The 16200-nt window shown below is 44.4% G+C and overlaps 1 protein-coding gene across 3 annotated transcripts in view; it reads left to right on the top strand.

The window, feature by feature from the left end:
- Positions 1-4627: 4627 nt before the first annotated feature.
- IGSF5 (immunoglobulin superfamily member 5) overlaps positions 4628-16200 on the top strand; it is a 34315-nt gene continuing 22742 nt past the window's right edge. For 2 of the 3 annotated variants that reach the window (XM_037376792.1, XM_037376794.1), the window contains exons 1-3: positions 4630-4912; positions 7641-7840; positions 15724-16044. In XM_037376792.1, the coding sequence (XP_037232689.1) occupies positions 7783-7840; positions 15724-16044 (379 nt within the window). In that variant the 5' untranslated portion in view covers positions 4630-4912; positions 7641-7782. Of the gene's footprint in view, positions 4913-7640; positions 7841-15723; positions 16045-16200 lie in introns of all 3 variants that reach the window. The other variant, XM_037376793.1, reaches the window with a different exon arrangement.

Raw genomic sequence — 16200 nt, forward strand, 5'->3', positions numbered from 1 at the left:
TGACAACAGAAAAAACTCTTGATAAATAGTTTAGGACAGGTGCCTGTGGCTTAGCTGGCTAGCAACAGCTGAGGATGGGGCCCTGCATCTGTGTATAGTTACCGGTATTCATAAGGATTGTAGCTTCTCTGGAAGTGCTCGCACAACGCCACTTCATATCGCATCAACTATTCCATGGGGATGTCACAGGAAGCAGTATCTTTCAGATAGTTAATATCTGTCTGTCCATTAATTCTTGTTTGGTCACTCAGCAAACCATCTTTTACAAACTGAGGTTTCATTTAAAATGGACAGAAATATTACAACATTTTTTGTGCGACATGGGTTAGGCACATTTGAAGTATCCTAATTTTTCACATAAATAATATCTATGTAGAAGACAGCAAGGATCCCAGACTGCACTGAGTCTTTGCCATGCTTGATAATGAAAGAAGAAAGGGGTGTCCAGAGCTCTCATACCCCACAAAGTGGCAACAATGTGGGGAAAAATGCATCTGAACATTCACATAAATAATACAAAAAGGAAATGGCACAGCCCTGTTATTTCTGGAGCTTTTGCCCTAGGGTTCTGATTAAAGAAAAATGCAAATCAAAGCTTAAAACTGTGATGAGTCTTCATTATATTAACAGATTAATTAAAAGATTTTAAAAACTAAAGCTTGTGAGTGAAGGAGAGAGGCCTGTGTCTCACTTAGACTTCTATAGCTAACGCTAATAAAATCTGTTTTGAATGAGAAACATGCCTTTCAGAGCACCAAGTATTTTGGCAAACAGTTGAGGAAAGGAGTAAGGGCATAGAAAGAGACGGAAAAAAGGAGGTGGAGTTGGCTTAGCGTCTCTTTGGCCTGACTGGCTACTAGAGAGAAACATCCTGCAGGCATCAAGAGACATCAAATTCAGTCACTAGGTCAGACTGTCTCCTGCCTTAGTTTTTTCTAGACATTTCAATTTTCTGTTCTTTACTAGAGAAAAGAACATTTATTTTTTAATAGGCAGCCATTTCTCAAAATCTTTGTAATGTTCAGATCACTTTTCAAGCGGAAATAAAAAATTTTATTCCTGTTTCTAGCACTGACCTCAAATCAGCTTTAACGTTGTTTTTGTCAGTGCCTTTTCTCTTCTATTGCAATGCTTGCATCATCTGATCATGTTTTTTCTTTGACTCAGCTAAATAAGATAATGTACAGCGTGGAAGTTTAGGGACTGGTGATTTCCTCTGCTGTGTTTTTACTTATTAGAAGTAATCTACAAATGAAGGTGTCTAAATGTTCTTCATTTTCCATCATGACAATTTGTCCAATTCTCCCATAAGAAAAAAATAAATAAATGACACTGACAGCCACAATGACAATTACAGAATGTTTCACTACACCACTCTCAGAAAGTCCATTTCACTTGGAACTTCTTGCGTGGGTTTGCACAGCAAGCTGTATAGACATATGTTCCAGACTAACACACCTCAGAACAAAAATTACTGAGACCTGCTCTAGCAGTTTACACAGTCTACACACCAGACAGAAGAAATTATATGGTGTGCAAAAATGAGTTTGGTAGTGTTTTTGGGGAAACAAAAAGGGGCAAAAATCCTCCTACTCATGGGCAGAAGAAAAAGGAAGAACTGGAAAGAAGCGCCTAGAGAAAATGGGAGTGGGAGGTAGGAATCTGCCTGGTATGCAGGCTGATGATTCACAAAATGATTTTCCATTTGCATCAGATCTTAGGACCTGTTCTTTTGAGTAGTCATGAACATGGATAACCTTGCACATGCACGTTGTTCTCAGCAGTTGGGGATTCGGACACTTTGTCATGCTATGTAATGTCTTATCCCATGCACATCCTAAGCTATGCCAAAGGTAGTATTCATCACGATATCGCAGTTCATTAGGAAAGTCAAATTAAGGAAGGAACTAACAAAGGCAGTAATAAGTAATTAATAAAATATTAATACATGTGTTGGCTGCTGAAGCAGCCACAGGGAAAGAAAAGGACATTTGAATCCAGTTGCTGTGCACCAGATTCACCCGGGAGGATTTCAGCTGATGAAGCCAAGCCAGCGAACGTATGAGTGGAGGTGCCAAGTGCTCTCCTGATCTGATCCGGGGTCAGATCCCGAGCAGGTTGTAAACATGGTGGATGCTCAAGTCCACAACACACCTCGTTGTGGCCTTCAACTTGTCCTCTCTGTGCTGAAGGGATGGGAATGAAATGTCTGTGATGGGGGCCAGCAGAGTGGTGTACGCATCTTTATGTGCGTACACGTTTAAGGATGTGGCTAATCTAGAGACCATGACAGACTGCAGTGTGGTAAAGTGACAGCTGATTACCCTGTGCAGCAGGGTGCACCATAGGTGCAGCAATATGACATCCAAAGAAACCTTTATTAAGTCTGAGGACTGGGCCAACAGAAACATCATGAAATCCAGCATGAAGAAGCATGAAGTCCTGCACATGAGGCACAACAACCTCGAGGTATAGGCTGCAGTGGTACCACCTGAGTGACAGTGAATAGAAATCTTGATGAAGAGAGCTGGGTGAAATGTACACCAGGGTGAATACAAGCCAACAACGCCCTCTCGTTGCAAATATGGTACTAGGGAACATTCGGAGAAGTGTTGCCAGCAAATTCAGAGAAACTGAAATTCTCCTCTAGCAGAAACATCTGGAAATCTGTGTGTGGTTTTGTGCACCTCATTTAAAAAAGGATGTAGAGAAGCCAGAGAGGGTCCGGTGGCAGGACATCAAGTGGACAAGGGTCTAGAGCACACCACTGGCGAGGAGGTGCTGAGGGAGCAAGGCTTTATTCTGGCAGAGAAGAGATTAAGGGGTGATCTAATAGCAACTTAAATCTACCTGAAGAGCAACTACAAAGATAATAGAGCCGATCTTTTGTCAGTAGTGCCAGATAGTAGTTTTGTATAAGTTTTAAAAGCAGCTATTACCCTTTCCAAAGCATTTTTATGAAGATATCTTTATTAATTCAAGCTGAAATAATTATTAATTCAAGCTGAAATCCCAGTCAATCCATGTAAACTTTCTGCACTTTTCCTACTTGGGCAACCAGAGATGGAATTTCCTTATTAGATGTCATCACTTTTCTTCCTCTAGCTACATTTGGACATAACTATATAGAAGGTATTTCAAGAATACTGTTACGAAAGCAGGGATGTTGGTGGGACGAGAGTGAGATTTTAGACTTAAAAAAAAAAAAAAAGATATGTTTGTAAAAGCAAGCAAGCAGAAAGAAAAACTTTTAACTGGTCAAAAAAACTTCCTGCAGATTTCATTGCTTTCTTTTTTTAACAAGTTAGGGCAATATTTTTTCTAATAAAGCAAAGTTTTTGAAATTTAATTTTGGAAACTGATCAAAATGCCCCAAACAGAATGTTTCATTTCCCTTTGCAAAACTGAACCTTTTCATTTTGAGCCAGTGTGGCATTAAGTTCTACTTGCTAGAACTGTTACTGTGCTTTGTAGGAGATAGAGTCCAGGAAACTTATGTCCCTTCTTTATGATTTAAGCTTCCTGGCAGATGGACTCATCATAAAAACCTCCTGATGTGTCACATCAGTTCAACTCCCTGACCAACGCTGGCCTAATGCAAAGGGTGTAGTTCAGCTCTCAGAGGAAGACGAAGGCTGCAGCCATTGAAAGAGCATCTCTCATGAGGCAACGCGGCAGCTTCGGTGAACACACACAATTGCCAAAGTGGCAGGAAATGGTGTGATTTAACAGAGCAAATGGATACAAAATGTTACAGAATTGAATGAAATGCTTTAACAAACATTTTCTTGATATAGCATAAAAAATGCCTCAAAATAAAAAATGAAGGGAGGTAAGGGACTACAAAAATAGAGGGGGTGTGTGGAATTTCTTGGTGCCTGTGTATTCCATTAAAAGATGTAAAACCAATTCAGTTTTCTGACCAGCTGTTTATAAAGGGCCCATTTTGCTGAGGCCCTGAGGGCACCAGTGGGGCTGTCCCTCCCTTGGCAGCCCCCCGGGGCTCCCCCACCTGCCCGGGGCTCCCCCACCTGCCCGGGGCCCCGTGTCAGCCCCACAGCCCCACAGGGCCACCAGCCCCTGCCCCACGAATGCCACAGCCTGCCCTGTCCCTGCCTCTGACCTTGTCCCTGCCTCTGACCTTGTCCCCTGGATGGGCCCCTGGCACCGCCCTGTCCCTGTCCCTATCTCCTTCAGCTCCTGACTGGTCCCCCCGGGGCGGTCCCTGGCCCTGGCTCAGCCCCTCACCCTGACAGGGGCTGCGGCCGGACCCCAACGCCCCCGGCTGTGGGTGGCAGCACCCTGCTGGCGCCGGGCCCACCCGTGGGTGCTGTGCTGTGCTGCCTGCACTGCTCTAACAGCGGGGCCAGCTCCCCCGTTGGTGCCAGCCGCGGCCACCTGCGCCGTTACAAACTGGGGAAACGATCGCGGCTCCTCCCGCCGTGCCGCGGGGCCATCCCGGCCGGGCAGGGGCCGCCCTCTGCCGAGGGACCGGGCGGCAGCGCCCAGCCAGCTTCTTGGGTCGGGACTGCGGGAAGTTTGCTCCCGCCGGCGTGTCACCGGCCGTGCCTCGCTTCCTCCTGCGCGGCCGGTTAAATATTAACACGGCGATAGGCGCCTTGGGGCGGGGGTAAGGCAGCCCTTACCTCACCGCGCCACGGGGACAGTGTCAGGGCTGGCCTGTGCCCCGCGGCCCGGCAGCCGGGTGCTCCCTCCCCGCAGCGCCTCGGGCAGCCGCCCCGCCGCCGGGGGGAGGTTTCCTTGGGGCGAGAAGGCGCGGGCTGGCCGGGGCTCCTCGCTTGAACGCCGCCGGCCTCCTCCTGCGCCTGCCGGGCCGAGGGTGCGAGCAGGGCCCGTCGCCAAAAGGAAAGCAGTGGGAGACACCCTCTCGGCGCCTGGGGAAGAGATCCAGGTAACCCCTCCGGAGCCATTATCCGCAGCAGAAGGAGCTGGCAGCTGAAAGATAATTTAACCCTCTCCCCTGCTGCCGCCTCAGCGGGGAAGCCCACCCCAGGCCGGGTTACCGCTGTCCCCTGCCGTGCTTCCCGGCCTTGGGGCAGGTGTGCGCCTCCTCAGGGGCAGCCCAAAGCACCCGAGGCCTGCGCTGTGCCCGGCCAGGTCCCGCCGCTGCTCCTTTAGGGCGGTGTTATCTATATTAGCCCCTTACCTCTGGCCTGGATGCAGGAGGGAGTAAGCTCAGAGCCTCGCACGGCAGGGCTGGCAATGCACGTTACCCCGCACACCTGCGGGGAAGGTGAAAAGCAGCTCAGGCCAAGCCCCAGGTATTTAATTCATCATCAGCCAAAATATCCTGTTTCATCTGGGGATCGGGTTATATTTCCTGGCCCTTTCAAAGTCCATTTTGAAACTAAATAAAACAAAATGTTATAGATCCCTGCCTCTCTCATCTCGCTTTACGTCACCCCAAACTATTTACTGATTTTGGCCTGAATTTGGATGTAAGATTCGAACAAGTTTATTCTTCTCCATAAAAGTTTGCTCACCTCAGCTAGCATCGGAGCAGCCAGATTTGTAAGTGGAGGCTTGAAGGCTGCTGCCCTGGCCGCCGGGGTCCTCTCCAGGCCTGTAGATCCTGCCTGGGAACTCAGCTTCCTGGAAAAGGGCATGGCCCTGACTTTTGGATTTGTTTCCTGCTGCTTTACTTGGGTGGTTTCACTTAACAGGACAGATAATACGAACTCTTAAAAACTAGTGACTGATTTGTGTATGTGCTAAGAGCTATCACAGTGACAGAGCAAGGAGAAATCCCTCCAAACTGTTCATGGTGACCATCCCACCTCAGCTGCCGGCTGGGCACCCCTCTGCACATGAAACATGGAAGGGAGAAAAAAACTAAAACCCTTCAAAATGCCCTGAGTGAACCCAAGCCAGCCTACAAACTAGCCCCCCTCCCAACACACAGGTGAAGAAATCAGCCCACAGGTTCAGCTTAAAATGTTGATTAGTTGACAAAGCTGTCCCTTAAGTTTGCAAGGCAAACTGAAAGCTTGCAAAATGAGAAAATGTGGAGCAAGCTACCAGCTAAGCCAGACAGGTCGCAATTGCTGCAGTAAACTCAGCAAGACCCCCTGCTGAAAGCACCAAGCAGTGAACAGAGCTCCAATATTGCTTCATGCTGCAGCTGAACATGTTTGGAAAGACAGCAAAGATGTTTTTAATTGGTTGCAGTGATACAGCAGGCAGGGAAGTTCTGGGTACGGGGCATTCCTCCCACGTGGACATCCTGTGAAAGGCACTGCCACCCACCCCTGTTCCAGCCCTCCACTGCTGTCTTCGCAAAGGTGCTGCTCCAAATTAATATAGGGATTTTGCGCAAAACTGCAAAATTAATTGCTTGCTTAAGGGCAGCAAAACACCTGGGCCAGGGCTTTTGTGTTTTGTGTCTTGGTGTGGTTTTGGTTTTAGCAAAAGCGCAGTTTAAAAAGTATGCTTGTACAGGAGACTCAGGGTTTCTCTGTGGTGATACTAATATTTATGCATTGCACAGAGAGCCACAAAGAACACCCCTGAAATCAAAACCACTTTCCGGACAAGAAATCTGGGCTGGCCACAAAACCCACATCCTCTTGCTTGTGTCCCTTTCATGAAGGCAAGCTTCAGTTTCCCAGCTGAGAAGTTTGTAAACCAAGCAGCACAGTCAAACTCTCTCCCACATATTTTGAGGGGGAAGAGAATAATATCGCACAAATGAATCACAAACAGTGAAAAAGCAGAAAATGCAGAAATAAGGTGGTGGCTCTCATCCAAGCTCTGTATCTTATCTCAGACCATGGTGAAGAGCTGGTGGTGTTTTATTTTGAGGTGTAAGAGGTGCTTTCAGGTTCAGAGAAATAATTCTGGAGACCCTCTTTGCACTAGCAGCCTTTCTGGGTGTTCAGTCTGGGGAGCTGGGAGGAGATTTGGTGTTTCTCATCCTTGCCACAAGGCAGGTGGGAAGGAGATGCCAGGGTGGCAGGAGCCATTTCTCCTGGCTGGGGTGGCTCCTGTGTGGCAAAGGCCTGATGGGACTGCCACAGCAATGATGGTACCAGGCTTTCCCTGGAAATGTATGAGCAAGAATCCTAGTTTTGGAGTAAAGCACAGAGAAAAACATCAGACCAAACTTTTTGGGAGTAGTGGTGCATCGGGATACATTCCCACTTCCTCTCCAGAAGGCTGCCTGGTGCAGGAGGCATTAAGGTGGGGATAACAACCCCTCTGAATGGAGGTCTGTGCCCCTCCAACCTCAGCGCAGTGGCTGGCGCCCTGTGCAGTTGCCCTGCATGACAATAAGTGATGGAGCACAGTGTTCATCAGCCTGCCAGGTTGTCACTGGTGACACGGATGGCGCATTCACAATACACATCCAGTTGCAGCCAGCTTACAGAATTATTTTTCCCAGCTGCTCATGATTAACTTTAATGATGCAGATGGAGCTGCCCTGACATGGTCAATCCTGAAGCAGTTTTGTTGTAATAGCCAGGAGGGACTAAAGGCGTGAGAGATGCAAGGTCCACAGGGGGAGTTTTCTCTGCTGAAGAAAGCTCCTCTACTTCTTTGAAACAGTTGTTTTGAGAAAAGATACTGCTTTCCTTTCAAACCCTCCCTTATTTCACCTTCTCCTCTTGTTGGTAATACAGGTCACATAACGTCACATTTTATCACAGGACGCAAAGCAGCAGCTCAGCGAGTTTTTTGATAAGTTCTGCCCTTCAGCTACTTCTCAAGTATGCAGTGATCGCTGGTGGCTTTCTGCCTTAGGGACCAGGAGAGAATGCTCCAATGGAGAGGTTCCAGAAATTAATTTTACTTCCTCTCATCTTAACTACCTTGCTACCAGGTAGGACACATTCATAACCTGTGAAATGAGCCACTGTGGACAAAGTACGTGAACTAATTTTAAAGTCGTGTAAATGGCAGTTACTGGTGATATCAGACTGAACAGTCAGTCCCAGAGGGGGATTACTCAAACTGTTTGAAATGGTTAAGTTTGCATTTCAAGCCTGAATGATTTAATGGCTTAGAGTGGGCTTCTGTATGCAGGAGCGAGCAGTGGGTGGGATGGGGAAGAGATGGGGAGGCTGCCCTCTCTCACTTGTAGTGAACAGGGGTGTCCAACTTATTTCTCCTTCTCCTTCTGTCCATCTTCCTCCTGTCTGTTTGGGACTGCTGTTGATGGGGCATCTGTAGAGAACTCAGTATCAGCAGCTGATTCCAGAAATATGTGCAAATTGCAGTTTTGCTGGTTTGCCTCCAGTTTACGTTTCACATGCCAGAATTTCAAAGTGAATTCAGATACAAGGTATCTTGGTGGCAAAGCTTTAAAGAAAATGTGAATATAAAGTGACTAGTTTGGTAAGGGAGACAAGGCAGAGGTTTGGGGTTTTTTTTTTTTTATTGTTGTTGTTTAGCTGGGGTTTTAACAGGCTCTGAAATGACGGAGCTGCAGTGGATGAAAGGAAAAGTATTGTCATGGCTTAATAATTGGTGAAAGGAAACATAATGCAGGAATAAATGTGGAGTTTTCTGAGCTGAGTGGTATTCCCAGCAGAGTTGCACAGGGATGTACGGTATTCAACAAGCTCTTAAACAACTTAGTGAAGAGGAGTGAAATGGGAGGTGGCAGACTTTGCAGGTGGTGCAGAATTACTTAGGGCAGCCAATTCCAAAAAGAGACTAGGAAGATTTGCCAGAAAATGTCATGATGCCAAGTGAGTAAGTAATAAAGGAGCAGAAAACATTCAATGCAAAACATCACTTAACTGAAGATGTCTCGTGGGGGAATAGAGTTGGTACCTTGAAAAAAAGAGTAAATTGCTGAAAAAGAGAATTTCACTGTTTAGTGTCTTCAGCAAGGGAAACACAATGAAACCTGGAATTGCATAAATTTACAGAAAGCTTGCATCTTGAACACTGGATGTTTTGTTAGCCCCTTCATTTCAAAAAGGATATATTAGGTCTGGGAAAGGTATAAAGTGTGACAGAGGTGATCAAAGATATGAGGAGGCATTCATAAGACTGGAATATTTTTCTTTTTGTGAAAAAGAAGAAAGAGTAAATATTTATTAAAATAATTAATTATATGGGAGTGAATGGTGAAATGGTTATTCATAGTTTCTCATAACAAAAAGAACTAGTGGCAACCAGTAAAACTAGCCGAAAGAAGATTTAAGGTAAACCAAAGAATGTACTTTTCCTCACAGTATGTAATTAAATAGTAAAGCTCATGGTTGCTGGATATGGGGGATACCAAATTATGAATAGGCTGAAAAAAGCTAGAAATAAATGTGGAGGGTAGTTCCATATGTGAAGATGCAAGCATTGGCTCAGGAAGTCCCTAGATCTCTTATTTTTGGACACTGAGAAGTTGTAACAAGGAAGCATCAATTCTTATTTGTCCTGTTTCTTGCACTGCCTTCCTAAGCATCCAGAGCAGAGGACTGCATTGCTTTAGAGGATTTCTATTACTATTCACTGATGTAAAACATGTCTGCAGTGGGTGTTTTATTGCTCCACATGTAAGCTGTACTGGGGTAGCAGATATTGCCCACACTGTGTGGTGCAGCCATGGGAGGACACCCCAAAGCAAAGAGAAAATGTGTATTGTGAGAGGCAAGTGTTGCTCTTGAAAGAATTATTGCTGCTTTCAGGATGTCATAAGTTGCAAGGGTGGGTGGTGGAGCTAGGCTGCCGAGATGGCTGCATGGCACAGCTGAGTTGAGCATCCTCCTGGGTGGGCACAACATGCCCTTTAGCAGAGAGAACATTGCAGAACGGAGGGTCGACGTGCAGTGCAAGGTCCTAGTCTGCTGTCAGGATATTGGTGGTGGTGCTGTGGTGCTTCCAGCCTGGGGATTCTTGCTACTGGAGACAAGAGTGCAGGAGGAGAATAGTCCAGCAGCAGAGCCAAAAGAGTCTGCCAGGGACAGCTGTCAAACAGTGAAGAAGAGAAGAGATGGGAAGTCACAGCTGAGGGCTGTGGAGAGGTTTGTGTGCAAGTGGGTGGAAATATGTGTTGCTGAGTACCAGTAGATCAGTATTACTTGACAGAAACATCCTATAAGCATTTTAAAAGTCTTGTTAACATAAGCAAACAAGCTAGTCCTCTGCAGGCTTTGACAAGCTCTAACCCATTTTGTTTTTCAAAAAGCTCAGCCGCAAAGCTGTTGTTTTTTGAAACAAACTTGAGATGTGTTGAAGAAAAATCTTAACAAATCCAAAACAATCTATTACAGAGCTGTTGCTGGAACAGGGGGCCAGCGATGAGACAGGGAAGGCAGAAGACAAGGTGGGGTGAGCAAGAAACTAAAGAAAGAGTGAAATAATAAAGAGATTTAAAACAGACTGGAAGGAAAAAAACATAGATGTTCAAACAGAAACAACAGAGAAGCAAGGGAGGAAGACATAGACTAGACACAGAACCTGGAGGATAAAAGGCAGTGCTTATGGAAGGGTGTTATGGGTATAGAGGGGAAGATTATTTTGAAATACGATAATGAGGCTGAAAAAAAAAAAGTCATCATTATGGCAAAAGGATAAGCCCATCCTGTCCTTCACTATGCTGCATCCAAATAGGTCACTTACAAAAGAGGAAAGTCGGAGTCTGCAGAGGAAGGAAGGAAAAGAAGGTAGCCATGTCTCAATGCCCTTGTTGCTGGAATCTTCAGCATGAAAAAGTGGTCTTTTAGAGTTAGTTCAAGCATGGAAGAAAAAACATTGGTGACAGAGGGCAAGAGTGGTTCTTTGGCAAATGATGTTCCCTCAGTGCAGGCATCATCCAGGGAACAAGATGCGTTTTCATCTCTTCAAAACCCACAGTGATGCGACAGTGAATTTGTGTGACAGAGGAGGGAGTACACAGCTCATAAAGGAGTTGCTGTATACTTTGCACACTGTTGGGAAGGACCGAGCAACTGAAATACCATAAATACTTACCAGTTTAAGCAAACTTTCACCACTAGTGGCTGCTTTATAAATATTTAGTGTTGTACCTCAGAGAATGTGTCTTAACTCAGCTTTGTTCTTCAAGAGTCAAGGGGTAATGCAGCATCATGAAGACAGCCTAACATTTCCCTGTTGAAAAGATTATATTTGCCTGGGTGAGATTTCTATTGATTGTGTGTGGGGAAGCAGATGTTAAACCAGCTGTTAAGAGCTGAACATGTAATTCCTGTAAAGTGCAACGACAATCTAGCCTGAGGCCTTAATCTGTCTGAAAGCAACCATCTGCAAGATATTTTTTAAGCAGTACGTAAATGAAACTGGCACTAAAATTTTCATCTTAGTGCAAGAAGCGAGGTCCAGCAAAAGGACTTACAGCACTGGCTTAAGATACTGGTAAAACTGGCTTTAGATCCCATTTCTGTCATGAATGTCCTCTTTGACCTTACACAAGTTACTTTATCAGTGTTTGTACATGGGTTGGACAATGGAACGCACAGTTGGTTCAGGACCTCATGTGCTATTGCAGGATAAAGAATAAAAGCAAAAATATAGAGGCAAAGTTAAAACCATTGAAAACGTTTTGGCAGCAGGTGGAGAAGGCTTGTGAAGCTCCTGTTTTGGTTGTGCTGGGGCTTTACTGAGATCTAAATGGAGGCAAGATTGAGCTATGTCCTGCTCCTCAGTCCTCCTGCCACCCACAGGATCCCCATCCAAGGCTTATGGACATATTCCCTAGCTCACAAAAGTCAGTGAAGAGCCATCTATTGCTCCAGCAGATATGGTTGATGGAAGAAGATGTAGATTCCATCATACCTATGGACTGTTAAAAAATAATTATATTATATTATATAAATAAAGGAATAACTCATACCTACCTGCCTATACTGTCCTGACTGTCTGAAGAAAACAAAAGCAATATTAACCATGTATTTTTAGAGCTGGTGATCACTGATAATTCATGTTTAGGGATAAATTTCAAGATTATAATGGAACTCACAGCCATGATCTCGTAGCAAATGATTAATTAACAGCTAGAAGTGTAATGAAAGTCACAACATTTATTCAGATCCATGGCTCCTTAGAAAAATAAAGTGTTTGTACAGGCATGGAAATAAATGACCAATGCACAGACATCAGCTTGCTTTCAGAGGAGCTGTGTAGGTAAGTACTGCAGTTCCTGTTTCATGAGCAAGTAAATACATTTTTGTGTTAACTCTAAGGAATTTTGTTCATGGCTGTATCTATCACATGGTAGCTGGAATGCACTTCATCAGTGCACATTGATTAGAAAACCCAGAGCTCTGTAAATGATACCATCCACAGAGGTGGCCAATCCCTAACGTTCAGAAAGTGACAAACAGGAAAGAGAGGAAATGGCTTTTAAGCATTTTGTTGGGTTAACTGTTTGTAAAGCAATATATTAAACTATGCACATAGATTCAGTTACTGAGTTTGTCTTCAAGTTGCTTCATGTTTTAAAGCATTTCAGTTTTCCTTTACAAGTCTGAAGAGAACTTTGAATAAATACTGCTGGAAAAAATGAGCCATTTAATTTGAACAGAAATATGTTTTACTGTATCTTATCTGGCTCTTTTAACTATCAGTGGAAGTTGAGTTTGCTTTTCATTTAATGTTTATGGCTCACACACAGATATACTTTGGAGAACGAGGTGCATGGTAGAGGTAACATAACCCAGGAAGGTGGAAATTTTTTGTAAAATTTTTTTCTAAACATGAGAGAACTCAGTGTCAATCATACAAAGTACCAGGAAAGCTAGGTTTGTATAATCCTGCAAAACAAAGAATGAAAAGGCTCTTGTCTGTAAGTTCATGTGGTGGGAGGAAAGAGAGGAGCTGTTTATATTAAAGAACAATTCTTGGCACAAACCTGGTTAGATATACACTGCCTAGGATTAAATGTGATCTCGGAATTAGAAAATGATGTTGACATTGGAGCAATGAGATTACAGACCCTATGCCCTGAGTGCGTTCACTGAGGCTCTGGTTGCATTGTCGTAACTGAGATTGGGCTCTGGTTCCATTTATACAACTATCAAATATCTCTTTTGTGTGAAACAATAGAGCATATTCTCAGCTATTGACTGAATGAAAAATGAATTTTTCAATAATTTATCATGAATCCATTTGTTGTGGTTTAACTGCAGCCAGCAGCTAAGTACCACACAGCTGATGGGGGGGAGAATTGGAAAAACGTATACCCCATGGGTTGAGATAAGAACAATTTAAAAACTGAAGTTAATGATAATAATGATGATGATGATGACGAAAAGGGAGGTAACAAAAAGAGAGAAAGGAATGAAACCCAGGAGAAAAAAAGTGATGCACGATACAATTGCTCACCACCTGCTGACCGATGCCCTGCCAGTCCCTGAGCAGCAATCTGCCCCTCCCAGCCAACACCCTCCAGTTTATACACTGAGCATGACGTTCTGGGGTATGGAATATCCCTTTGGCTAGTTCAGGTCAGCTGTCCTGGCTCTGCTTCCTCCTGCCTTCTTGTGCACCTCCTCACTGGCAGAGCATGGGAGACTGAAAAGCCCTTGCCTTAGAGTAAGCACTACTTAGCAACAACTAAACCATCAGTGTGCTATCAACATTATTTTTACACTAAATCCAAAGCACAGCACTGTACCAGCTACTAGGAAGAAAATCAACTCTATCCCAACTGAAACTAGGACACCATTAATGAATACACTGCCTAAGATGTACAAAACCTGGGTTGACTGAAACCTTTAAAAATCACTTCGTTGATTTGTCCTGAATACTCTTAGCAAGGGACCAATGGCCATTTCAGAGTTTCTCCAGGAAAATAATTGAACAGTTATTCTCAGGCCAAATTTGCAGACACGGGTTTTTAATTAGACTGCTATAGACTGTAGTATCTAATTGCTGTAATTATGCAGACTAGAGGCTGAATCGTTAGGAGTAACACTGGCGGTCCTGGTGCTTCCTCAGCATGAATGTTTCCCATTAAGTGACGAAAAACTCACTGGTGAGGTACATCTCACTGGCAGGTCTGCAGGGAGCTTGTGAAATCTCTATCCTTGGAGATACCCAGAATTTGATTTGATGAGGCCCTGTGCAAATGGCCTAACTGTGGAGTTAGCTCTGCTGGGAGCAGAGGCTTGGACTAGAGAGTTCCTGAGGCCCCTTGCCACCAAAACCTTCCAACGCCTCCATCAAAGAACAACTCCATCACAGTGAGGTGCAGGTGAGAACTAGGGCAAAAGGGAGCAGACCTGAGCTTAGAGGCAGGTGAACAGACGATAGCAGCTGTGGGGGATAAGGAGGAGCTGTGCCTGGTGCATGCAGAGCATGGCAGGCCCGGGGTGAAGCTTGGTGACAGCACGGCTTGCAATGGCAGTCCCTTCCCTTCTCCCCCGCTCCACCTGCAGCCACGAAGGCTCTGGGTAGCAGTGACTTACTGAAGTGACTGGCTTATGTGGGCGTACCATTTTGAGCTCCCCGATACAGGAGAGACATTGGTAAGCTGCTCTTTCAAGTCCCTAAGACACCAACGAAATAATTTGGGATGTTCTTACAGTGTGAAGGTTTGTCCCTCATGAAGACTAGAGTATACTGTGTTCCTTCTTTGAGCAATGCTTTAAGATTTGCCCACCTGCAAAATGGCACCATTTCCCCTGGCTGTTTCAGGGACTGAAGTCACAGCTGCTGCTTTGAAAAAGAGGGTCTCTGCCCTCGTCGTTCCTTCACTTTGTGCTTGATAGAAGCGAGTGCTTCCAACTTCCCACATGCAGGGGATCCACCATCTGCCTGGGCAACTGCTGCACCTTCATTCCACTGAGGGCAATGGGAGGCCCTGGGTTTATTGAGGAAGAAAGGAAAACAAAATGCCTTCATTAGAAAGGAGCTTTCAGTTTTGAAAAATAGTAGCCATAATTCATACCACCTTTTAAGGAAGAAAACCTCATGAATTACAGCAGCTTTGGTTAACAGAAAGCCTGAAAATGTGGGTCAGTATGTATGTGATATATGTATGAGAAATAAGGGAAAAGGCAGATGAATAGGGGATAGAACATAGAAGGATATATGCTGGGATTGCAAAAAATCAGTGGCCATCCAAGGTATGCAGAGGGGACCAGTTTCATATGCCTTTATTTATTTGAAGTCTAGAGAACTCATGTCTTTTCCTATTTAAAAGTGGATCTTTCTTTCAGCAAAATGACAAGTCGGCTTTTTAGTGAATCACTGAAGAGACAGGCGATTTTGGAGTGGGAGAAGTAGGTACAAAAAATCAAATGCATCTTTAAAGAAAACCATTTAATTGAAGCTAGAGCTGAAAGATTAGATTGTACATCTTAATCTCTGAATTAGTTAAGATCTTTTGAACTATATAAAAACATACTTCTTTTAATGATTGGCTTGGGGATCCATTATAACAATATAGCATTTGACCACTGCTTACTGTTGTGGGTTTAACATTACTTGGTTGTAATTTCAATTCACCATACGTATCTTTAACTACTTACTGACAGGCATTATAGAAAATGAGACAAGAATCTTTTCCTGAAAGTATCAGGTACTGATGACTGTCAGAGGTGAAGTTCAGCTGAATCAGCAGCCTTTCCTGATACGTAGCTAAGTGCTTAATGTCCCAGGGCTCCTAGTAAGTAATACTATTTGAACCTGGGTTCGTGGCTTTTTAGCCTTAAATTGCTGGCAGTAAAAATTAAGTCAAAGGCCTTTGGTGGTGGTGTGTATATTTGTTTACAGACTGTGTTTTATAATTCCTTTCAGGTCTTGGCTTTTGTTACTCTATTATAAATGGCCCCACTAATGCAACAGTCCTTGCTGGTTCAGAAGCCCGATTTAATTGCACTGTGTCAGTAGGATGGGTAATTCTCATTTGGCTGGCCAATGGAAATCCTGTCCTCACTGTCCTCAGTTCTCAAGGAGCTGTTGAAACATCAGACCGCTTCACCTCTCAAAATTATACCAGTAGCAATGGATTTACCTCGGAGCTGATCATCCACAACACCCAGCTGAGTGACTCTGGAAAAATTGAATGCAGTACTCAGCAACCTAGTGAGAGCAGATTTGCATTTCTTTCTGTTCAAGGTGCGTATAGACACCAATAGAAAGCTATTTTATTATACTGCACTTAAAGGAATCCTCTGATGAATTGCTCAAATTATCCCTGTGAAGGACTACATGCTGTCATTTACCATCTTCTGCCTCCTGTCATCTTTGTCTTAATTTTACTGTCAAAGCAGA

The sequence above is a fragment of the Falco rusticolus genome, chromosome 2 (assembly GCF_015220075.1).
Source record: "Falco rusticolus isolate bFalRus1 chromosome 2, bFalRus1.pri, whole genome shotgun sequence".
NCBI classification, from domain to species: domain Eukaryota; kingdom Metazoa; phylum Chordata; class Aves; order Falconiformes; family Falconidae; genus Falco; species Falco rusticolus.